At 45.3% G+C, this 26194-nt stretch overlaps 1 protein-coding gene across 1 annotated transcript; it reads left to right on the forward strand.

Moving 5' to 3' along the window:
* Positions 1 to 3228: 3228 nt before the first annotated feature.
* On the forward strand, positions 3229 to 9118 carry Dkkl1 (dickkopf like acrosomal protein 1). The gene is made up of 5 exons (XM_036199312.1): positions 3229 to 3668; positions 3816 to 3988; positions 5034 to 5174; positions 5307 to 5396; positions 8729 to 9118. Exons 2-5 carry the CDS (start codon positions 3833 to 3835, stop codon positions 9035 to 9037), a joined length of 696 nt encoding a protein of 231 aa, XP_036055205.1. The 5' UTR covers positions 3229 to 3668; positions 3816 to 3832; the 3' UTR covers positions 9038 to 9118.
* The last annotated feature ends 17076 nt before the right edge of the window (positions 9119 to 26194 follow it).

Consider the following 26194-nt stretch of genomic DNA (forward strand, 5'->3'; position numbering starts at 1 on the left):
GAGGGCTGGGCCTGGACCCCTGTGTCTGAGGGAGGAGGGCTGGGCCTGGACCCCTGGATCTGAGGGAGGAGGGCTGGGCCTGGACCCCTGGATCTGAGGGAGGAGGCTGAGGCCTGGACCCCTGGATCTGAGGGAGGAGGCTGAGGCCTGGACCCCTGGATCTGAGGGAGGAGGGCTGGGGTCAGGACCCCTGGATCTGAGGGAGGAGGGGCTGAGGCCTGGACTCCTGGATCTGAGGGAGGAGGTACTGGGAGTTGAGGGAAGGTAGTGGACTCCTAGTTCTGAGGGAGGAGGGGACATGACCTAGGTCACCCTGTGATACGTGTGTTTGCTAAGGATGTGGAATTGACAGGGAAACAAAGTAATCTTTACCAATTGTATATGTGTTTTTATTCTTAGTCTATGTTTTTAGATTTTTTTTAATTTTACTTTATCTGTATGAGTGTTTTTCTGCACGTATGCCAGAAGCCAGAAGAGGGCACTGGATCCCCTGGAACTGGAGCTACAGACGGCCCACTGTGTGGGTGTTGTGAATCAAATCCGGGTCCTCCGAAAGAGCAGTGCTCTAAACCACTGATCTATCTCTTTAGTCAGCCTCTCTCTCTCTCTCTCTCTCTCTCTCTCTCTCTCTCTCTCTCTCTCTCTGTCACCCTCTCCCTTTCCCTCTCCCCCTGTGGGGGGGTGGGGGGTGGGGGGGTGGAACTGGAGATGAAGCTCAGAACCCTGAGTCTCTCCTGTATTAGGCAGATGTTCCACCTCAGAGCTGCCCCTAATCCAACCTGTTTCTGTTTGATAAGTAAGGTGTTGGGGTGGGTTTGTTTTCTTCTGAGGAGGACATAGCTTCCTTGTGAGCTGGCCAGAGTCAAGCCTGTTGGGGTGGACCCCCAGAATTTCTGAAGACCCATGAAAGTGCAGACTCAACATCCCATGGGCACTGATGGCTGCAGGTGGCACCATCCAGGACAGAGACAGAGCTGGGCATCTGAGGGCCCTGGGCCTTGCTCTCTTCGATATGAAGCCTGAGTCAAAGCGATGCCACTCCCTATATCCCCGCTCTTGGGGGGCTGGGGCTAGCCCCGTGTTCTAGCTTGTTTCTGTTGCTGTGGAAAGTGCCATGACCAAAGGTAACTTGGGGAGGAGTGGTTTTTGATCCAAGACTATATCATGAAAGGAGGTCAGAGCAGCATGGCAGGGGTCTTAAAGGTCCTATCAATAAAATCAAACTTGGACCAGGTATTGGGTGAACGCTGGAAGATCAGAGAAGCAGAACAAGCCACAGCTTCCTCACCTCGCCAGTTCCTCAGCTGATCCTGTTTCCTCAGGCTGGAAGCCTCTGAGTCCTTATCCAAATGGATCTCAGCTGAACTGCTGCTCCAAAGCCTGAAAGTTTAACCAGCCAAATGCTTCTAGTTTCTGTCTTCATGTCTTCTGTATCTTTGTTTCTGCCATCACTCCCTGGGATTAAAGGCTCACTTTCTGGGATTAAAGGCGCTTGCCACCACGCTTGGCTATTTCCAGTGTGGCCTTGAACTCACAGAGATCCAGATGGATCTCTGCCTCTGGAATGCTAGGATTAAAGGCGTGAGTGCCACCATTTTCTAGCCTCTGTATCTAGTGTCTGTCTGTTCTCTGACCCCAGGTAAATTTATTAGGGTGCACAATATTTTGAGGAACACAATACTACAACAGAGCAGGAAATCAAACCAAGAACCTGGAGGCAGGAACTGAAGCAAAGACCATGGAAAAGCGCTGTTCCCCGGCTTGCTCCCCATGACTTGCTCGGCCTTACAGCGCCTAGGGACACCAGCCAAGGGTGGAACCACCCACATTGGGCTGGGCCCTCGAATGTAAATCATTAATCAAGACAATGCCCCGCAGACTTGCCTACAGGCCAATTTGATAGAGACATTTTCTAAATAGAAGTTCTCTCTTCCCAGATGACTTATGCCTGTGTCAAGTTAACAAAGAACTAACCAGCACGATGAACTTCAGACATTCTCTGAGAAAACAGACAACATGGCCAAGCTGGACGGAGGGCTCAAGGAAAGGGACTTCTGCCAGCCTGTCATCCTGAGTTCAGTCAGTGTCCAGTGCCCTCGTGCTGGGCAGAACGGTCCTGACGGTCACCATCTGACCTCCATACCTGCTTGTGAGGATGCACACCCAGGTTCAAGGACATCTTCCACTACATAGTTCAAGGCCGGTCTGGGATGCAGAAGACCCTATTTCTGAATCTAAAACGTGGTAGTGCACGCCTGTAATCCCAGCACTCGGGAAGCAGAGGCAGGCGGATCTCTGTGAGTTCAAAGCCAGCCTTGTCTACAGAGCGAGATCCAGGACAGGCTCCAAAGTTACAGAGAAACCCCTGTCTCAAAACAAACAACAACAAAAAACAGATTAAAAAAAAAAAAAGAAATGAGCAAAAGAGGAAAAAGAAGGGCTGGCTGCCTTCAAGCTCACAGCCAAGAGTGGCTGCCATATGGGCTCTGGGTCTGCAAGAGAAGGAAGCTGAGATTTGGGGTTTCTTGGAGAATCCAACACAGGACTGTAATTCGGTTTTTTGGGATTGGTTGGGCTTTTCCCGTGCAATGGGCTGTAAAATGAGAAGACATCTGCGGCAGCACTCGAGGTAGTCAGTGAATGAGGGCGAACCAGACGGCTTAGCAGTGAAGGCCCGGCATTTACAGCCGAGCCTGAGTTCCATCCCGGGGACCTAAATGGTAGCCGGCCGGAACCAACTCTTGAAAATTGCCCTCTGACCTTTACATCTGTACCATGGCATTCCTGTGTGCTAACACTGTGGACAAATACAATTGAATTAATGATCTTAGACCCGAATATGGGATGAACAGAGGTCCAGGGAGTTCTGGGATACAGAAGCATTGCTCTTAACTTAAAGGCGGAGACTACTGGTAATTGTTGCTCACTCCCATTGGAGAGTTGGGGGAGGGGCAGAGGAGAGTGAGTAGGGCCAACAGGAGATGGGCCGCAGAGGCCAGGTCAGGTAATACAGGCTAGAGGCTATAGTATACAGCAAGGTCAGGAGAGGATCTGGTGATCTGGCTTAAGGGAAGTAGTGAAGAATGGAGGTGTGAGTCTGTATGCAAGGGTTAGGACCACGGAAGGAAGGCCTGGTTCATCCACGAGGTCGTCAGCTGGGGGCGGGGCAGGAGGACAAGTGCCTTAAGGGACGTGTCTTTTAGAGTCAGAGACTTAGGAAGGCCAGCGGGTGGAGGCGTAGTCAGGAAAAGACGGCATGATCCTCTGATGGGGCATGGCCAGAGAGGAAAATCTTAAAAGGCATTGTTAGCGGAAAAACAAAGGGTGGGTCTGTCTCAGAGGCATGACGTAGAATAAAATGCCCGGCTCATGGGCAAGGTCACCAGGTGGGGACGTGACCATCCTCTTCTGGCGTAAGAGATGCGGATAATGAGCAACGGAAGTGTGGCTTTGACTGAGGAGTCGTGGGGATTCTGCGGTGACCGCGGGGTGGGCGTGGTCAGACCATCGGGGCGTGGTCAGGCTCGCGGAGCCGTGGCACCCAACCAACGCTCCGGTAATCTGCTCAGGCTCAAGACCAGAACCGAATATTAACGGTCCGGGTCCGGCGGTGTGCGGAGCCGGGTGGCCGAGCTGCGGTCCAGGAGAAAGAGCGGATGTAGGCAAAGGTGAGGAACGGGATCTGAGTGACGCCGAGCCTCGATGAACCGCGCCTGAAGTGGAGAGAGCCAGGGCGCGGGATGCAGGGCGGGGGGGCGGGGCCTGGAAGGGGCCACCCAGGGTGGTTGTTGAATCTGGAACTGCCCTTGTCACAGCCTCCCACCCACCTGCAATGTGTCGCCTGGGGGTCCTGCTGCTGCTGCTGCTGACCTCAGCCTTCGTGTCCTCCTCTGCTGCCCCGATCCATGATGCCGACCCCCAGGAGGGCTCCTCCGGGTTTCTGGGTCTTCAGAGTCTTCTTCAAAGCTTCAGCAGACTGTTCCTAAAAGTGAGTGATGGCAGGGCTTGAGGGGTGGGGGGCCAGAGAGAAGAAAAGGAGTCAACAGAACAGAGAGGTCTGGAGTCGTGTCTCAGAGGGTAGAGTGATTGTCTAGCATGCACACACGGCCTGGGCTTGACTGCCCAGCACGGTTATACCAGCTCAGGAGATGGAGGCAGGGGAACAGAGTCCAAACCCACCTTCTCCTACATAGGAAGTCTGAGGACAACCTAGGATACATGAGACTTTATCTCAAAAAGCAGGATTCTGCCAGGCGGTGGTGCACGACTTTAATCCCAGCACTCGGGAGGCAGAGCCAGGTGGACCTCTGTGAGTTCGAGGCCAGCCTGGTCTCCAAAGTGAGTTCCAGGAAAGGTGCAAAGCTACACAGAGAAACCCTGTCTCGAAAAACAAAAAAACAAAAACAAAAAAGCAGGATTGTAAGGTAGTGGGTTGGGCAGACAGATGATACAAGACAACACAAAGTAGGAAGAGAAGCTGGGCCTAGGGCTGAAAGCTCCTCATCCCAGGTAGCAGGTCACATGAAATCCCAACGTGTGAAAAAAACAAGTTCAAGGTCAGCCCAGGCAGATTTAGTCAAACCCTGTCTCAAAAAAATAAAAAGCGCTAGGCCTGGTTACCCGTGCACATGGGAGGTAATGTCAGGACACTGAATTTGAGGCCAGCCTGGTCTGCATATGGAGTTCCAGGTCTGCCAGAGCTACATAGTGAGACCCTGTCAAAATACATACATAAAAGAGGGCTGGGGTTGTAGTGGCTGAGGGTATGGCTCAGAGGTAGAGCCCCCAGTGGGGTCCCAAGCCTGCCTGCCTAGTGTGTATGGGGTTATGGGTAGAGAAATAGGAGGGATGGCAGCCAGGACAGGCAAGGGGCAGGAACAGCAAGGCATTAGGACAGAGAGACAGGCAGGTATGGTGGCAAGAGGCCCTGGGATGAAAGGTCCAAGGAAGAAAGGGATGGACTGACTTGGAGCAAGGCCTCGGGACACCCTGGAGGCGCGGCAGGTATCCACACTGTTTCCCTCTGGCCCTAGGATGACCTGCTACAAGACCTGGACAACTTCTTCTCCTCCCCCATGGACTTCCGGGACCTTCCCAAGAACTTCCATCAGGAAGAGAACCAGGAGCACAGATTGGGGAACCACACCCTCTCCAGCCACCTGCAGATAGACAAGGTGCCTGCCTCACCAGGACAGCCCTTCCTGAATTCCCACTACCACCTGTCACGCTGCTTTTCCTGACCCGAGAGAGGAAGGTGCGGGGAGAGCAGGTTTGCTCTGACCCGATGCCTTGTGTAATCCTCGCAGGTGACTGACAACAAGACAGGGGAGGTGCTCATCTCTGAGAAGGTGGTGGCCTCCATTGAACCAGAGAGGAATGCAGAAGGGGACTGGAAGGTAGGGCCCTGCTGCACCCCCAGGTACCCAGGAATCAGCGGGATTTTTCCTATAGGTGGGGAGGTCCACTGTGCCACACTGTTCCAGCTTCCTTTCTGTTACTGTCATAAACTACTCTAGCCAAGGCTGTGTAGAGAGGAAGGGCTGATGTGGTTTACAGCCCTTCAGCAGGGAACCTTTGCATCATTCATTTCTACTGTCAGGAGAGAAACAAACACATCTTTGCTTGCTTTGTCCTGTCTTAGGTGGTTCAGGACCCACTAGGGAATGGTGCTGCCCACATCAATTAACAACCTTGATCTAGTTAATTCTCCATTCAGGGTCTCTTCCCGGGTAATTCTAGGCTGTGGCAAGTTGGCATTTAAAATTAGCCAATGAACACTCTGTACATGGAATAGCCTCAAAATTTCTGGGGCTCAGTCTGACAAGTGTCAAAAGGGACAGGTCAATAGATGTGGTTGAAAACACAGGTGATCCCAGTACTTGGAAGGCTGAGGCAGGAGAATTGCCACAATTTTAGACCAGAGGCAAGAGGATCTCTGAGTTCGAGGCCAGCCTGATCTATAAAGCAGGTGCCAGGACAGCCAGGGATACACATCAGGACCCTGTCTCAAAACAAATACAGAAACTTCAGAAAGTGTTTTGGTCTTCTCAGAGAGTTTTAGAGTCTCCAACAGCTTTGTGAACTTCAGTCTTTGAGAAGTCCACTAATTCCAGGAGTACAGGGCACATCTCGGAGGTGTTTTGCTTATTTTGATTTAGTTTGGTTTGTGTGTGTGTGTCTGTGTACTCACATGGGGACGCCCATGTAGGTGTTAAGTATTTTGTTTGTTTGTTTTGTTTTGTTTTGTTTTGAGACAGTTTCTCTGTGTAGTTTTGGTGCCTGCCCAGGCTGGCCTGGAACTCACAAAGATCTGCCTGGCTCTGTCTCCAGTGCTGGGATTAAAGGTAAGTATCTTCCTCAGTCACTCTCCACAGGGTCTCATTATATAGCCCTGGCTGGCCTTGAACTCACAGAGACTGTCCCACCTCCACCATACTTAACCTCTTGAGTGCTGGGGTTGAAGGTGTAGGACACCACAATAGGCCTCTAGCTTATTTTGGGGGGACAGGGTTTCTCACTAAACCTGAAGATCCATTAAGTTAAGCTAGCTGGTCAGCAAACCCCAGGATCCTCCAGTCTCTGCCCTACCCGCCACCACGTGTGGCTATTACAAGCATGTGCTGAAGCTCCTGGCTATTACATGAATGCTGGGGATTGAGCACATTCTACTGCCAGAGCCTTGTCTTGAGATAGGGTCTTGCTCCACAGCCTAGGCTGACCCTGAACTTTTCAATGCCCCTGCTTCAACCCACAGGGAACTGGGAACCAGGCCTAGGCCATCAAGCCCAGCTGAGGTTAGGGGGTTTCAGAACAAGAGTTTGGCATAGACAGCCTGGAATGGTGACACACCATGTTTGGTTTTATGTTTTACTTTATTTTGATTTGGCTTTTGTTTTTGTTTCTTTTGTTTTGTTTTGTGACAGGATCTCCCTATGTAGCCCTGACGTCCTGAAGCTTGCTTGTATTTGCAGACTGACCTCCAACTCTGAGATCCGCCTGCCTCTGTCTACTAGATGCTGGGATTTTTTGGCTTGTTTGTTTTTTTTAAAGATTTATTTATTATGTATACAGAAGAGGGCACCAGATCTCATTACAGATGGTTGTGAGCCACCATGTGGGTGCTGGGAATTGAACTCAGGACTTCTGGAAGAACAGTCTGTGTTCTTAACCTCTGAGCCATCTCTCCAGCCCTAAATGCTGGTTTTAAAGGCATGTGCCACCACAATGACATAATTTAAGGCTTTTGTTTTAATGTGACCCAACATTTCTGTCTCTACCTCCTAAATGCTGGGATTCCAAATGTGAACCACCACATCAAACTTAATGCTTTTTTGTTTGTTTGTTTTGATTTTTGGAAACACATTTTTTTTCCATGTAACCCTGATTGGCCTGGAACTCACTCTGTAGACCAGGCTGGCCTTGAACTCACAGAGATTACTCTGCTGCTTATGCCTCCTGGGTGCTAAGATCAAAGGTATGCACCACCATGACCCAGCTAATGCTTTTGGTTAAGAGTACTGACTGGGGGGCAGAGAGATGGCTCAGTGGTTAAGAGCACTGACTGTTCTTCCAGAGATCTTGAGTTCAATTCCCAGCAACCACATGGTGGCTCACAACCACCTGTAATGAGATCTGGCAAATATTTTAAAAAACAACAACAAAAAACTAAAAGATGGCGCCAGGCCGTGGTGGCACATGCCTTTAGTCCCAGCACTTAGGAGGCAGAGGCAGGTGGATCTCTGTGAGTTTGAGGCCAGCCTGAGCTACAGAGTGAGATCCAGAAAAGGCACAAAGCTATACAGAGAAACCCTGTCTCGGAAAAAAAAAAAAGAGTACTGACTGCTTTTCCAGAGGACCCAGGTTCAATTCCTGGCATCCACATGGCAGCTCACAACTGTAAATCCAGTTCCAGGGGACCTAACACCCTCACACCAATGAGGGTACATAAAAAATAAAATTATATATATATATAATTAATTTAATTTATAATAATTTAATAAATATATTAAATATATATATATATATAAATTAGCCACACAGTGGCCAGAAGAGGGCATCAGATGAGTCAGATGAGCCTGTGAGATATTTGACATGGGTGTTGGGAACCCAGCTCCTATCCTCTGCAAGGGCACAACTCATGCATGAAAGAGGTGCACACATTTAACATTCAGGCACATCCAAATAAACTTAAGATAAAATAAATCTCTAAGGCAATGGTGGAAGTTTAAAAAACAAATTTGTGGGTTGGGGATTTAGCTCAGTGGTAGAGCGCTTGCCTAGCAAGCACAAGGCCCTGGGTTCGATCCTCAGCTCAAAAAAAAAACAAAAACAAAAACAAACAAACAAACAAACAAAAAACAAATTTGTGTGCTGGAATGATGGTTCAGTGGTTAAGAGCACTGGCTGCTCTTCCAAAGGATCCAGGTTCAATTCCCAGCACCTAATGGCAGCTCACAACTGTAACTCCAGTTCTAGGGATCTGGCATCCTCACACAGACATACATAAAGGCAAAACACTATGCTTTTGGGGAGGCAGGTAAAAAAAAATGAGTCTTTAAAAAATAATAAAAACAAATTTATTACCTAAAGAATGCAGCAGGCCAGACAGAAAACAGAAATATCTACCCCCAAAGCACCAAGTGAGCTGAGATATAGGTTGAGGTGGCCCAGCTTCTTGGATGTGCTGTATGGCATTTGACCGGGATCTCCCTGTGCCTCACATTACCAGGTGCCCAAAGTGGAGGAGAAAGAGACCCTGGTGCCTGTGCCGAAGGCCATAGACAGTTTGCACCCAGAGCCCCGGCGGGTGGCTTTCTGGATCATGAAGCTGCCAAGGCGGAGGACCCAGCCTGATGTCGAGGATGGGAGCCGCTGGCTCATTGAAAAGCGGCATCGCCTGCAGGCCATCCGGGATGGGCTCCGTGGGGGTGCCCATGAGGACAACCTTGAGGAAGGGGTCCATGTCCCCCAACACGCCAAGCTGCCTATACGAAAGACACACTTTCTCTACATCCTCAGGCCATCCCAGCAGCTATAGGGTGGGGACTGGATGTCCCTGCATGTCTTCACCCTACCCCAGCACCATATGGAAATAAAGTTTTTCTTACATCTAGCATTATCTCCTGTGTTGATATTTTGTTTGTGCTCTAACAAATGAAGCTTGCCTGGAGATCAGAATGCAGAGCTAGCCCCTAGTTAGCCGTAGAAGCCAGGCAGTGGTGGCACACACCTTTAATCCCAGCACTTGGGACCTTATGCCTTTGATCCCAGTGCTTGGGAGACACAGGCCTTTAATCTCAGCACTAGGGAAGTGGAGACAGGAAGCAAGATGCTTGGGCAGAGAGAGGACTATAAGGTGGGAGGACACAGGAGCTCACCCTTTTCAGGCTGAGGAGTTGTCAAGGTTAGAGGTGGCTGTGGCTTGCTCCTTTGTCTCTCTGATCTTTCAGCATTTACGCCGATATCTGGCTCTGGGTTTTTATTAAGATCAATCAGGATTTGTGCTATATCTGGCATCTGACTTTTTGGACATCAATTCATGAAAAAGCTGCCTACCTGTGGTGCCAAAGCTGCAGGCACCAGGGGTTACTGCCTCTCCAGCTAAGGTTTTCCTTTCTTTTCCTCAAGTCTCTGAGAGAGTTGGGATTTTCTTTTGCAGCCTCTCTGCGGCAAACTCCATAGGCTTTGAGGCTCCAAAAACCACGGGAGTTAGAAGCTTTGGCACATTCCCCTGGGCAGACAGCTGGCTCTTTGGCTTCTCTCCTGGTAGATTGTGGGCTTTCCCTGTACCCCTCCTCCGGCTGCTGCCACAATATGTAGCTGTCTTGAAAATTGCTCGGGCTTCTGTTCTACACAGAGCAGTCAACCCCACACTTCACCATCATCTGAATTGTATCATTGACGGATTTGGAGAGACAATTGGGAATTCTTAAAGGGAGGAATTAGTTAAAAAGAGTTTTTTCTCCACATTAAAAAATGGGAAACACTATTACAATGGAAGGAGTTAGGTCTCTGTATGATAATACACCAGACAGTTTGAAAAAGGAGCAATTAAATGAGAGTATAATTAATTCAGATGGGATTTCCATTATGTCTATTTAAAAAGTCATTTAAAACATTGGTTAATATGAGTGCCAAGATACAAGTTTTAGAAAAACTTATTGAAACAGATCATAGAGATAGTCAGACCCTGACATCTCTGTTAAAGGAGAACCAACCTCAGCATTGCATTATAAGGTTAGAGAGGAACAGCCCAAGGTTTTCAAACAGCCAACCTTAATTTACCCAGTAACCCTATAGGAACTGCCAAATGATAGCTATTCCCAAGATTGTGTAAGAGCTGAGTGGACTCCTGTACAAATGTTAGACTTGAGGAGATTCAAGGGAGCGATATTCTCATATGGCACACATTCACCTTTTGTGAAGCAGATGTTAAACTCATGATCAACTTGTAATAGAATTATCCCTCAAGACTGGAGATATTTGGTTACAGCAGTCTTGGAGCATGGTCCTCAATTACAATGGAGGACCTGGTGGAAAGATGAGGCCAAGACAACAATGAAGTAGGGCCAGAGGTATGGAAGTCTTCCAAGACCAACTTCTTGGAGGGGAAGAGTATGCTAATGTGGAAAGGCAATCTCTGTATGATGTCTACACCCTGGCTTTATGTCATGTAGCTGCTTTGAATGCTTGGGACAGATTGAAGAAGAAAGGAACAAAACTGAGTCATTTACTAAAGTTATAGAGTGCCCAAAAGAAACCTTCAGTGATTTCTTACAAAGATTTCTCCAGCAGTAAATAGAATGATACCAAATTCAGAAACTAGACAAATAATTTAATCTCTGGCTTTTAAAAATGCTAATGCTTAATGCAAAATGGTAATTAGGCCATTAAAGGCAAGATCAGCACCCTTAGAGAAATGAATCTGAGTCAATATTGAATCTCACAACCGTGATGATGCTTGGATAGGAGAGGGGATTTCCAGAGGTTTGAAGAAAAATCAAAATGTATTTCAATAGCAATAAACAAGGTCGCCTGAAAAGGGATTGTAAACAGGACATTCCTAGAAACAATGTTTTTTCTAAGAATAATCCCAATAGAACGCCCCTCCCTTCTGGATTATGCAGACGGTGTGGCAAAGGCAGATGTTGGACTAATGAATATAGATCAACAAGGAACAGTCAAGGTAACCTTTTGCCATTGGGAAACGTCTTGAGGGGCCTCTCACAGGGCCCCATGTCAAATTCAGTTCAGCCATTTCCTGACATTGTGGAAGAAACCCCTTCCCAGAGCAATCAAAACACCTAATGCCCATTGTAAGAAACCACACTGCTCTGGATGATAACACAGCTATAGAAGAGAGAACAAAAAATTCAGGAGAAACCATAAAACAAATATTTTGACAAACTTCTATAAATGAACAAAGACCAAAATTAAAAACACAAATGATGTTCTGGGGTTTTTTTTTTTGTTTGTTTTTTGTATTTTTTGGTTTTTAGAGACAGGGTTTCTCTGTGTAGCTTTGCGCCTTTTCTGGATCACATGGTAGCCCAGGTTGGCCTTAAACTCATGGAGATCCGCCTGGCTCTGCCTCCCGAGTGCTGGGATTAATGGCGTGCGCCACCACCGCCCAGCTACAAATGATGTTCTTACTGAAGGTGTTGTAGACAGAGTTGAAGGTGTAACAATAATTACAACAGAATTTTGGTATCCAAATTGACCTCTTCAGAAGGAAAATGTTCAGCTTTTAGGGACTGGTACTTTATCTCAGGTAAAACAGAATATGAGATTGGTCGAATGTATAGGGCTGCAGAGTTAACTGCTGCCAAAGATCTCAAAGTGGCGCTGGGCTTCCAATCTGTGTGTTTGACACAGAAAAGACCAACAGAAGTCCTAACCTACTCATAGCCAGTAGGCTAAAGGCAATTGAGCCATTCCCTTCCTTAACTAGTCTTACTGAAAAGTGGAGACCTTGTAAGATAGTATCCCAAAAGCAAATGGAACTTGAATTTATAAATTTATAACTTTCAAAGCCAATCAAAATGTATATAACTATTGATTTAAATTTGTCATGCCCAATAGAATGAAAGATTAATTAACTGTGATAGCTACTTTTGCTGCCAGGGTCTCCACTGTGCTAGCTGTAGTAACCAACTATGAAATGGCAATCCCAGAAACAGTAGTAGTGGTGGTCACCGCTATTATAACAGCAACAATGGCAGCAGTGATGTCAAATTCTCTTTTGGAGTGTGTGGGTATCCTTTGGCATGGACACAACTCCAGGAACACAAACTGCCGAGGCCCATTTTTCTTGATCCCAGCACGACCCAAGCTGGAAGCTCTGCAAAAGAACAACTAAGAACCATAAAGGAAAAACAGGCAGCTCACAAGGATCGGAAGTAATGGTCTCATCATGACCACATTCAGACTCACAAATTATAAGGTATCTTCAAAGGAGGCTAAATGAATTTCAGGAGGCCAAATTATGTTGCACAGAGCCACTCCTGAGAAGCAGGTACTACTCCAGCTTGAATAGGGTTGTGAGAATGAACATGCTTAGCTGGCATGCTACTGTTAACAAATGGAGGTCAGTGATCTTCAGTGTTACCCTTAATCTCCTAAGTGTCTGGGCGACACATTCTCAAACATACTTGAAAAAGCAGCTACCATACATTACCTTCTAGAGAATCCAACTGCTTGGCTGCAGTTCCTAGGCTTACGTTAATGCTTGCCAAAGCTGGCCATATTGGGCTCTCAATCCCCATTGGCATCAGAAGGGGAGAGTTTCTCACAAAGGCCCAATAGGTCTCTGCCATGTTGGGATTCAGCAGCAGCCACAGGGCACACACAGCGCTCAGGAACCCAAAGAGGAACCTCATTGTCCTGCGAAAAGACATAAACAGAACCCTGCGCCCACACCATTACCAGATCAGGTCCCCTCCAAGTGCCAGTAGAAAGATCCTTCCATCGCACCAGAGGGTGATTTGCAACAGGAGCCCTCCAGGTGCACACCTTTAATCACAGCACTTAGGAGGCAGAGGCAGGTGGATCTCTGTGAGTTCAAGGCCAACCTGGGCTACAGAGTGAGTTCCAGGAAAGGTGCAAAGCTACACAGAGAAACCCTGTCTCGAAAAACAAACAAACAAACAAAAATGGTTGACGGACAAACCTGTATGGGTTCAGCAATGGCCTTTAATAGCAAGAAACTACAGGCCTTAGAACAGCTGGTACAGGAGCAGTTCAATACCCAACATATTGAAAAATCAACCAGCCCTTGGAATTCTCCTGTATTTGTTATTAAAAAGACATCTGGAAAATGGAGAATGGTCACAGATCTAAGAGCTATTTTCATGGTACTTCAGCCAAAGTGCTCTCTGTTAGCGATTTGCGGCGCTCTTACCCTGTGAGGAAATGTCCCAAAACACGACAAATCCACTAACAAGAGTTTTATTAGGATAGGAAAGAAAGGGACAGATGTGAACAGGCCTGTGGAAATACACGTGGTCAAGAGAAAGAAACTGAGACCAGGGAACATGGCGCCGGGTTATAAAGGCTGGGCTGCGCCTGTGTACAGACTTACGTGGCTACTCCACGCATGCGTGTAGATCACATGGCTGCACTGTGTGCTTTACACAACCATGCAAAGCCACAGGGTCCTGGTCACGCAAGACGTTTTTAACCAGAAATGGCTATTTTGAACCGGAAATAGCTAGGTGGAAGTGTCTAGGTCCACCAGGCATGCCCAACCGTGGGGGCGTGTTGTGACTTCATATCACTCTCTACAGTCTAGAATTCCTTTGCCTATTCTGTTACCTAATGGATTTATCAATTTAACTATACCTTTACAAGAAAAAGACAGAGAAAGATTTGGCTTCTCGGTACCTATTTATAATAATTCTCGGTCTGTTAAGAAATATCAATGGAGGGTTCTCCTACAGGGAATGTTAATAGCCCCACCCTGTTCCAATATTTTGTAAGTCAGCCATTGGAAATAGTATGTAAGCAATTTCCTCAATCAGTAGTTTACCATTACATGAATGATATCTTACTATCTGATTCAAATGTAGATACTTTAGAGAATGTTTGAAGAAGTAAAGAAAATTTTGCCTTGTTGGGGATTACAAATCCCTCCTGAAAAAATACAAAGAGGAGATTCTATTAATTATTTAGGATATAAAATAGTTCAAAACCATCTAAGGTTTTGAACAAGGACTGAAATAGTCTAAGAGAATTGTCAGCTGAAGCTGTGAGAGAATTGTCTTTGTTGGATGTGGTTACATTTTTTGCTGAGCTACTCCAGGCCTGGCTCCAGAGAGCAGCACCTAGACCTAATCCTTCTTTTGTTTAACTAATACCTTTTGTTTCTCTAGTTGCCCTATGTGAGTCTTGTCTCAGAGTCTCCCAAGGATACAAAGGTCTATGCAAAACTTGGTTCAGGAAACCAAGAAAATCACAGTGCCTGATGAATTTGCACTTGGCATTGTATTTTTGGGAGTTCCTTTCAGGTTGTTTTGAGCATATGGAAACCAACTTGCTAAAGTGTAAATATTGTGAAAAATAAAAATGCCCTGGGCGAAGGGAAAGGCTTCAGTCATTCAAGGCTGGACCCCCTGCAGTCCCAAAGGCTAGATTCATTCTTAAGATGCCTCTGAGTCTCCTTTCCACGGACCCACGTGAACCCACACACCTGTGGCGTCACACTTTGTGACAGGTGGAAGAGAAAATTCAGGATGCAAATGTGGACTCTTTGGATCCAGAGCTTGATTGCACTCTAGTTATTTTACCTTCTACCCATTCTCCTACAGGAAAATTAATGCTGAGGGAGGGTATTATTTCAGAATGGATCTTTTTACCACATAAACAGAGTAAACAAATCAAAAACTTATGTGGAAAAAAGTCTCTGAGTTGGTTCTAAAAGGAAAATTGAGAGTTTGTCAATTAGCAAGAATAGACCCAGCAGAAATTGTAGTACCTTTAAATAATGATGAAATTGACAATTATGGGCAGAAAGTGAACCTTGGCAAAGAGCTTGCAGTAATTTTTTGGGAGAGATTAACACCAAATATCCCAAAAGTAAGAGAATTAAATTTATAAAGAGAACTAATTGGATTCTTTCTCATGTTGTACAGGGAACACCAATTTCTGGAGCCTCTACATTCTATACTGATGTAAATAAATCAGAAAAGGCAGGTTATAAATCAGAAAATTTAAGTAAAGTGGCTCAAAGCCCTTATGATTCTGTCTAAAAGTCAGAATTGTATGCTATTCTGATGGTATTAATGGATTTTACAGAACCTCTTAACATAGTTAGTGACTCTCATAATGAAGAAAGAGTTGCTTTACACATTAAAACTGCTGAATTTATTTCTGATGAGTCAGAATTAACTTTATTACTTATTCAGTTACAAAAATAATCAGGAATAGGAATCATACCTTATATGGAACACACATCTAATCCCATACAGGTCTGCCAGGCCATCTAGCACAAGGTAATGAAGAAATTGATCAACTATTGATAGGAAATGTGCTGGAGGCCTCAGAGTTTCATTAAAGAACAAAAACAAAAACAAAACCCCATCATGTCAATAGTAAAGGTTTGAAAAAGGATTTTTCCATCTCTTGGCAACAAGCCAAGGGAATTATAAGGAAATGTCCTACTTGTTCTTTTTACAATCAAACTCCACTACCAGCAGGATGTAACCCAAAGGGTACTCAGAGGAAAAAATCTGACAGATGGATGTGTTTCATTTTGTAGAATTTGGAAAATTAAAATATGTACACCACAGCATTGATACCTATTCAGGATTTCAATGGGTAACTGCTTTGAGTTCTGAAAAGGATAATTCTGTAATCACACATTTGCTAGAAGTATGGTCATCATGGGTATACCTGCACAAATTAACACTGTTCCAGCATAGGTTTCTTGTCCTGATACTTTGTGTATGATCTAACAAATAAAGCTTGCCTGAAGATCAGGGGGCAAAGTTAGCCACTAGTCAGCCATAGAGGCAGACGAATCTCTATGAATTCAAGGCCACCCTGAGCTACACAAGATTGATCTAGTTTAAAAGAGAAACAGAGCCAGGCAGTAGTGGCACATGCCTTTAATCCCAGCACCAGGGAGGTGGAGACAGGAAGGGATGTGGCTGGGCAGAGAAAGGAATATAAGGCAGCAGGAGGAGACAGGAGCTCAGTCTCATTCAGGATGAGAAGTCCTGGAAGTGAGGACTGTCTAGTGGCTGGCTGCTCTGCTTCTCTGGTCTTTCAGCGTTTACCCCAATATCTGGCTCTGGGTTTTATTGAAACCACTTAGGATTTGTGCAACAAGTGAAACTGGTGTTTGCTTATCGCAATATAAAGGGTCTTACAGGTGTACACACAGTCCTACAGGGCAAGCAGTCATAGAAGATCCAACAGAACTCTAAAGGACATGCTAAATAAACAGAAAGGGGTAACAAGACCCCCAGAAATTGATTGCATAATGCTTTGTTAACTTTGAATTTCCTCAATGCTAATGAGAAAGGAACAACAGCTGTGGAGAGACACTGGCTAATAGAAAAAGCTACAAAATTAAATCAGCCTGTATAGTTTAAAGAATGGAAACCAAGATATGTGTTACGTCAGGGAAGGGGTTTTGCTTTTGTTTCTTCAGGAGAAGAAAAGCTATGGATACCATCAAAATTGATAAAGATTTGATTGGAACAAGAGAGACCTATTAATTAGAAGAGATGATAGTTCATCCACCAGCATGACCATCCAATTTAAATTAACTTATATGACTAACAAATGCCTTTCATTAATCAGATGTAACTTGCCAAAAGGGAACCTCCCCAAAGTCAGAGTTTGGGAAGGGTTTTGATTTTGTCTTTCATGAGAATAAAGGCATCCACCTAAGGGATCTGAAGACCACCGGATAAATGAGACATCTGAAGAAAAAGGGTGATTCATACACACACACACACACACACACACACACACACACACACACACACACATCCCAGGAAAAAGAGTAAATTGACCTATTGATATATCGCATTTTCAACAGGATAAAATTTCATAAATCTTCCCAAATGTTTGTTTCTGCTGTTCTCTACACACACATAATGCAAATGATCTTTTTGTAGTTCCAGTTCAATTACAAATTAAAGATGGCTTTGGAGTTGGAGTGTGGCTCTCTCCTCTAAATCCAAGCATGCTTGTCAAAAGTAAAATCCAAAATCTCTGTCTCGTGTCAGAAGAGCCACCTGATATGGGACAAAAGACAAACAAAAATTTAGTAACTATTTTATTGTCACTAATCTAATCTCATAGTCCTTTGGTTTTATTTTGACTTTTTTTAAACTTTTCTTAATGTATAAATATTATCTCAAAATTTAACTTTTGTCATGATATTAATGGTCATATAAAGTACTAATTCTAGACAAAAGCTTCATCTAGCTTCCTCTCCATGACTTCAGGTTTGAGTCTCTATCAGGTGACTAGGAATTAAGTTTTTGTACTCTGGATGGTCATAACAAATATTGGTTCTTTAACCTCTTTGGGATCTGCTGCATATGACATTTGAAATGTTTAAGTTTTCAGCAGTGAACAATGACCATGCCAGACAGCGAGTTTTGAAGTCTCCAAAAGGATGATGGGGCCCCACAACAATGATTCCACCAGGACTATGATAACACTACTAAGCTGACAAACACCACCCAAAGATCGGCTTTGAGCTACAAACTGCTCAGGACAATTTCAAGGTGGCTAGCTGAGATGATCCAGCCTCACAGACCACTCTAGCCAGGACTTGAGACAAACCCTGCCCTTTCCCATTATGCAGAGACTGGACAACAAGTGATAGTTACCTTTCCTAGGACTGGACAATCTTTTCAGGATCCCCTAAAGATACTGTTGTCCCCAGGCAGCAGGAAGTAAATTAAGAACACGATGCCCACATTCCCAAGAGGTGGGATTGGTGGTTTTTGGTCATTCAATGAGTTATGGATATTGTCATTTTTCAGCCAGTTGGTTGCAAGTTGTTATTGGTAATGGTCAAGAAAAAAGCTGAACAAAGACTTTAGATTAAGGGTCCTTGTTTTGAAAAGAAAAACAGGGGATATAGAAATGATAGGCTAAAAGGGCTTATTGAATCTAACTTCATTTTTAAATTTTATTATTATTTATTTATTTATTTGGTTGGTTGGTTTTTGAAGCAGGGTTTCTCTGTATAGCTTTGCACCTTTCCTGGAACTCACTCTGTAGCCTAGGCTGGCCTCAAACTCACAGGTGGATTCCATTGATATGGATCTTTATATATTGACACAAAGTTGAGATTATTTTTTAGAACATAATATACATACATTTCTAATCTTGTTCAAGGTATTGTATGTATGCATCTTATTTAACAATGTAATGCAAATTGCTAGTCCTTGAAAGTTATTATTACATACTATTTAGGATATTAAAGAAATGCAGGTTAGTAGTTGATCACCTATTACAATTAAGCTTGTAATCAGGTATGTTTTCAAGGTCAAACAGATATATTTTAGGTAGACAGGTGGTCATCAAACACTTCAGAGATCTACAGAATATGGCATTTAAGATGTTTTGATGACATAGGTTCTTTTTTTATGACAATGAGACATGTCTGCTCCTGGCAGCACCAATATACTTCAGAGAAGATGATGGGCATTAAAGAAACTCCATATGGAGTTTAGTTTCTTTTCTTTTCTTTTCTTTTCTTTCTTTTTTTGTTTTTTTTTGTTTGTTTGTTTTTCTTTTTCTTTTTGTTTTTCGAGACAGGGTTTCTCTGTGTAGCTTTGCGCCTTTCCTGGAACTCACTTTGGAAACCAGGCTGGCCTCAAACTTACAGAGATCCTCCTGGCTCTGCCTCCTGAGTGCTGGGATTACAGGCGTGTGCCACCACTGCCTGGCTGGAGGGGTTTTTTTTGTTTGTTTGTTTTTGTTTTGTGGCAAAAGTTAGCCCCTGGGTAAGAAAATGCCATTGCTTTGACTGCTGACAGTATGCTGTCCAAAGGGGACAAGCTAGACACAAAAGAAAGGAATGCCCAAGGCCCAGGGTTCGATCCTCAGCTCAAAAAAAAAAAAAAAAAAAAAAAGGAATGCCAAACTTTGCCGAGACAATGTAGGACAGCCCTTCAGAAAACTCCTGCTCACAGATGAGTCTGTCAGATATTCTAGACCTGTAGACCAAATATAGATGCCCCAACATTGTAAAGGAACCTTGGGTGACTGTCCAAGGCAGCCAACTGTTTCTGTCATTTCTCACATTTTTTGGAAGTTGTTTGCTTGCATTTCCTGCTTACTCAGGTATTGTTTAAATCTTAGATGGTCTTTTAATTAAAAAAAGAAAAACCTGGCCGGGCGGTGATGGTGCATGCCTGTAATCCCAGCACTCAGGAGGCAGAGCCAGCTGGATCTCTGTGAGTTCGAGGCCAGCCTGGTCTACAGAGCTAGTCCAGGACAGGTTCCAAAGCTACAGAGAAACCCTGTCTTAGGGAAAAACAAAAACAAAACAAAACAAAACACACAAAAAAAACCAGAGCCAGATATCAGGGTGAAAGCTGAAAGAACAGAGAAGCAGAACAGCCAGCCACTAGTTCTTACCTCTACGAAATCCTCAGCCTAAAGAAAGTGAGATCCTGTTACCTCATGCCTTATGCATCTTTCTCTGCCCTGCCATATTACTTCCTATGGTTTAAAGGTGTGTGTGCTTTAATCCCAAGTACTGGGATTAAAATTGTGTGCCACCACTGTTTGGCTCTGTTTCTCTCCTAGACTAAGTCAATCTCATGTAGTCCAGGGTGGCCTTGAACTCACAGAGATCCAGGCAGATCTCTGCCTCCCAAGTGCTAGGATTTTTTTTCAATCTCACTCTGTAGACCAGGCTGGCCTGAAACTCACAGAGATCAGCCTGTCTCTGCCTCCTAAGTGCTGGGATTAAAGGCATGTGCCACCACCGCCTGACTTCTAAATCTAATCTAGTGGCTGGCTCTGTCCTCTGATCCCCAGGCAAGTTTATTAGGGTAGACAATGTATCACCACACCCAGGTAATATTATTTCCTTCTCAGGTCTCTGGTGAAGTTAAAAACTTTATAGTTATAGTTTTCCTTGTTACCAGATTTAGAAAAGAAATTCTAAAGTATATAAGGTTGAGAGACATTAAAAGATAATTTTGGTAATGCAAAGTTAGAATAGAAAGTGAATTAGGTACAATCTTTTGGACTTACCAAGATAGGGTAGATAAAGAGTATTTTCTCTGAATTTATCAATTGTAAATGGACTATACAATGTTGATGTATTTATTGCCTGTATACATTGTGTACAGTTATTGTACTTATTGTATATAGTTTTTCTTATATTAGTTAAAAACCTTTTTTATTTTAGACAAAAAGGTGGAAATGTGGTGATATTTTGTTTGTGCTCTAACAAATTGAAAGACCCCCTGGCACCCCTATAGGGATGCTATGTTTGCAAGGCTTATAAGGGAACAAAAGACAGTTCCAGGAAATAGAATGGCCCCACCGCAGCCCAGATAGCCGATAAGCATTGCCCTGTTGTGCAAACCCCCTAGCTTGTGAGGCTCGTAGGGGAACAAAGGAATTCAGCTAGAAGGCAACCAGAGCAGCTGGAATTCTAGATAGGGGTTGAGTCGACACACATATCTGGTTACCAAGGAAACCCACAAACCGCCCTGAGCCTGAATCCACGCCCCATTTGATTTATGCTTATATATTCGCGCCTCACTTGAATTGTCCAATCAGAACCATTCGCGCCTTGTTTAAACTATCCAATCAGAACCCTTTGACTATTCGCGCCTCACTTGAATTGTCCAATCAGAGCTTTGTAACCATTCGCGCCTTGTTTAAACTATCCAATCAGAGCCCTTTGACTAATGCTTTCCCGCGCTTCTTGCTATAAAAACCCATCCCACCAACCCAGGGGCGCGCTGGTCTTCCGAGAGGCTTTGTTGCCCCAGGTACCTGTGTTTGAATAAACCTCGTGCTGTTGCATCTGATCGGTGGTCGCTGCGTGCTCATTGAGCCGGGGGTCTCTCCTGAAGGGAGACCTCTCCGGGGGTCTTTCAAAATAAAGTTTTCCATATTCCTTTAATTCCAGCACTCAGGAGACAGAGCCAGGCAGATCTTTGTGAGTTCAAGGCCAGCCTGGTCTTCAGAATGAATTCCAGGACAGTCAGAGATTCACAAAAAAAAATCCTGTCTCAAAAAACAAACCAACAAAAATTGTGACAAATTTTTTAACAAAATTAATTGTTTTAAAAATATTTATTTATTTATTATGTATACAGAAGAGGGTGCCAGATCTCATTACAGATGGTTGTGAGCCACCATGTGGTTGCTGGGAATTGAACTCAGGACCTCTGGAAGAGCAGTTGGTGCTTTTAACTTCTGGGCCCCAAAATTAATTTTTTTTTTTTGGTGGAGCTGAGGATTGAACCCAGGGCTTTGTGCTTTCTAGGCAAGCACTCTACCACTGAGCTAAATCCCCAACCCCCAAAATTAATATTTTTAACAAAAATTTTTATATTAACAAATATCAATCTTTCAATATTTGTTTTTCCTTTTGTAAGATAAAAACTTTGTAAAATTTTGTCATTTTGTAAAATCTAAAATTCATGTTTTGGTGGGCTGGTGTGGCGCAGCAGGTTGGGTGCTTTAAAAACTTGGGGAGCTGGGCAGTGGTGGTGCACACCTTTAATCCCATCACTTGGGAGGCAGAGCCAGCCTGGTCTATAGAGCGAGATCTAGGACAGGCACCAAAACCACACAGAGAAACCCTGTCTGGAAAAACCAAACTAAACAAAACAAAACAACACTTGGGGGCTTGGGAGGGCAAACAGGCTGGATCAAAGGCTTCATTCAGTACCAGGAGCACATCGTGGTGCCACAGCATACCAAGTTGCCCAATTAAGAGATGGTCTACTGGCTGGCTTTGTGTGTCAACTTGATACAAGCTAGAGTCATCAGAGGAAGGAGTTGAGGAAATGCCTCCTTGAGATCCAGCTGCAAGGTATTTTCTCAATTAGCGATCAATGGGGAAGGCCCAATCCATGATGGGTGGTGCTATCCCTGGGCTGTTGGGTCCCAGGTTCTATAAGAAAGCAAGCTGAAAAAAAAGAAAAAGAAAAAGAAAGAAAGCAAGTTGAGTAAGCCATTGGGAGTAAGCCAGTAGGCAACTCCCTCCATGACCTCTGCATCAGCTCCTACCTCCAGGTTCCTGCCCTGTTTAGTTCCTGCCCTGACTTCCCTCAGTGATGAACAGCAATGCTGAAGTGAAAGCCAAATAAACTCTTTCCTCCCCAACTTGCTTTTTGGTCATGGTGTTTCATCGCAGCAATAGAAACCCTAACTAAGACAGACAATGTTCTGAATGAGATGCAGGCAAGATCTGGAGCAGCCATACTCAGAGCTAGGTGTGCGTACTGAACGTATGTGTTAGAGGGAGTAGCTGTGTGGCTTGATTGGGAACAGATACCAAAAGGAGATTGTAGCGTGAATCCTAATTGGTCTTAATAATAAAAACCCAGAGCCAGATATCAGGGTAAATCAAGGAGCCACCTCTAACCTCAACAACTCCGCAGCACGAAAGGGATGAGCTCCTGTCTCCTCCTGCCTTATATTCCTCTCTGCCCAGCCGTCTTGCTTCCTGTCTCCATCTCTCTACCTTAGTGATGGGATTAAATGTGAGTGCCACCACTGCCTGGCCTCTATGACTAACATGTGGCTAGCTCCAGGAAACTTTTTTTTTTTTTTTGTATTTTCAAGGCAGGGTTTCTCTAAATAGTTTTGGTGCCTGTCCTAGATCTTGTTCTGTAGACCAGTTGGGACGTAAAGAGTTTAATTTCATCACATAACTCTTCGATCATTCCTTTCCTGAGGGAAGTCAGTGCAGGAGCTCAAAGCAGGAGCTGAAGCAGAGACCATGCTTCCCACGGCTTGCTGTTTTCTTTTTTTTTTTTTTTTTTTAATTTAATTTCTTCTTTTTTTTCCCTTTTCTTTTTTCTTTTAATTTTTTTAAACAGTTTCTCTGTATAACAGCCCTGGCTGTCCTGGAACTCACAGAGATCCACCTGCCTCTGCCTCCCTAATGCTGGGATTAAAGGCGTGTGCCACCATCACCTAGCCTAGCTTGCTTTTTTCATACACCTCAGAACCACCTTCCCAGGCGTGGTTCTGCCCACAGTGGGCTGGGTTCTCCCACATCACTCATGAATCAAGAAAACATGCCCGCAGGCTTGCCTACAGGGAAATCTAATGAGATATTTTTCTCAGTTGAGGTTCTCTTCCCAGATGACTAGATTGTATCAAGGTAACCAAAACCTAACCAACATACACAAGGTCTCATGTGTTGAACTGAGAAAAATTTTGAATTTTTGTCTCTACTTCTGAGTGCTTGTGCACCACCATGCCAAGTTCACTGTACCAGCTGAGCTACAAGTCTCGCCCCCTATCATAAATAAGGGGTAGGAGGGCACACACATAACATAGTTTGCATATGGCTTCAGGGGACCTCTTTCCACCATGTGGGTCCTGGGGATTCATCTCAGGTTACCAGGATGAGTGACAAGTGTCTTTACTCACTGATTCATCTCACCTCATTATGTTTTTGGACAGTCTCACTACATAATATGGCCAGCCTAGGACTATGTAGACCAGGCTGGCCTCACTTTCCTCCATCCTCCTGCCTCTGCCTCCTGTGCGCTGACCATACCCGACTAAATAAAACTAAATAAATAAATGAATGAATGAATGAATGAATGAATGAATAAATAAATAAATAAATAAATAAATAAATAAAATAACAAAAATTAATTTAAGCACCTGGTCATGCTCTTGGTGCCCATTTTGGGAAGAGCATACAGGATGAAGCCTGGAAGCGGCACTCACAGACTCCACCACCTGATGGACCCTAAACAGATGAAGCAGGCCCAGAGGAACAACAATGGATCACGTTTTCCGAAGTGACAAACCGACGAGAGGCGGGAGTCTTCTGTTCCAAATATCTTTGGGAATGAGACCTGTCACCTGCTCCTTCTTTACTGCCATGAAACTAACCAACCAACCTAGCTGATGGGCTGAGGCAGGGGGATTGCTCCACGTCCGACACCAGCCCGGACCACACAGCTAGGCAATGTCTCAAATAAGGAAGTAAATAAGCAGTTCGTTTTGGGGAATGAGGTCGTGTTAATGCCGCGGGAGGGCACAGGGCAGACTTGAGGCTGGACCAGGCTGCGCATCATTGCGACGGTAGCGGGCGCCGGACCCAAGAGAAGACAGAAAGGATTCGGTTCAGTACTGACAAGAAGCGAGGGGAAACAGGGGGCCCTTCAGTAGAACGCTACCCTGCCATTTCGCCATGCAGAAGGGAAAGAAAGAGCCTGCACCACACACAAAGCTCCCACGCTTTCCCAAGGCTCGCTGCACCAGTGCGCATGCGCTCGCTCTGGCCAGCCGGGCCGCCCCAGGAGGTCTACGCATGCGCACCAGGGGCTCCGCGGGGAGGGCCGCGGCCCGCGGGCGCCTTCCACCTGGTGTGCGCCTGCGTGGAGCCAGGGACGGCAGGGGCGGGACTTGAAGGAGGCCCGCCATTTGCATTTCTGGCGGGAAAGGCGCGTGTGCGCACGCCTCTTCCGCGCCCTTCGCAACCGCCGCCGCCGTCGTTGGCGGCCCCAGCCGCGTGCCGAGAGGCCCGACTCCAGGTACGCCCTGCCCGGCGGCTTTCCCCAGAGGAGCCACGGCAGAGGCGCTCCCAATTATTGCAGGACTCCCCGGTAACATCACCTGCCCGCGCCTTTAAAACGCTCCAAGTTCTGACCAGACCCCGAAATGTGTGAACACCTCTGGGATTTTTTTTTTCTTTTTTGGTTTTTCGAGACCGGGTTTCTCTGTGTAGCTTTGGAGCCTGTCCTGGACTCGCTCTGTAGCCCAGACTGGCCTCGAACTCGCAGAGACCGCCTGCCTCTGCCTCCCGAGTGCTGGGATTGCAGGCGTGCGTCACCACCGCTCAGCTCCGATGCTTTTGTTGTTTGTTTTGTTTGAGATAGACTCTCTAGGTGTTGCCCAGGCTGGCTGTGACCCTCTTGCGTCAGTTTTAAGATTACAGCTCTCGCCGGGCGGTGGTGGCGCACGGGAAGCAGAGGCAGGGGCATCCCTGAGTTGGAGGCCAACCTGGACTAAAGAGGGAGTTCCAGGAAAGATGCAAAACTATACAGAGAAACCCTGTCTCGAAAAACAAAAACAAACAAACAAACAAAGGATTACAGCTCTCAAACATGCCCAGCTACAATCTTCCAGAAACTTTGAAACTTAACAGTTAATTATATTGTGGTTTTTTTTTTTTTTTTTTCAGGGGCAGGTGTGTGTTTTTTGTTTTGAGACATAGTTTCTCTGAGTAGCTGTCCTGGACTAGCTCTGTATCCCAGGCTGGCCTCGAACTCACAGAGATCCACCTGGCTCTGCCTCCCGAGTGCTGGGATTAAAGTTGTGCACCACCACTGCCAGGCTTTATTTTCGTTTTATTTTGTTGTTTAGAAGATGTGTTTATTTTTATTTTATGTATATGAATATTTTATCTGCATGTGTGTACGCGCACCAGGTGCTTGCCTGTGAAGATCGGAAAAGGCTGTTGGATCCCTTGAAACTAAAATTACAGATAGTTGTGAGATGCCATGTGGGTGGTGGGAACGGAACCAGGTCTTCTGGAAGAGCAACTATTAGTGCTCTTAACCACTAAGCTGCCTCTCCAGAGGCTCTGTGTTGGTTTTTGAGACAGGGCCTCATTAAGTTGTGCAGGCTGTGCTCAAAGTTGGATCCTGATGCCTCAGCCTCCTGAGTGCTGGTATGGCAAGTGTAGGCCACCACCACATCAACTAGAATCTTCTAGATATCCTTAAGATTTCTCCCTCAAAATGTGTCAGAAGCTTTTTCTATGGAATCCTGGTGGAAATTCTTTATTCAAGTCCTGCCTCACACCCTAGAAATCTGTACTAGAGCCTCTGCTGGGGACCTTGAAATCTAGTGACACTCCAGAAATGTGGCCCTTGAGGTCTCGTTCAGGGACCCCTCCAAACTTCCTCTAGGATACGAGGACCCACCCATGTCCAAGGCCCCTCAGAAATACCCACCAGAAACTTGATCTCCCAAATTCACAAGTTTGTCCCCAAATTCTGGT

Source organism: Onychomys torridus, chromosome 1 (genome assembly GCF_903995425.1).
Source record: "Onychomys torridus chromosome 1, mOncTor1.1, whole genome shotgun sequence".
Classification (NCBI taxonomy): Eukaryota; Metazoa; Chordata; class Mammalia; order Rodentia; family Cricetidae; genus Onychomys; species Onychomys torridus.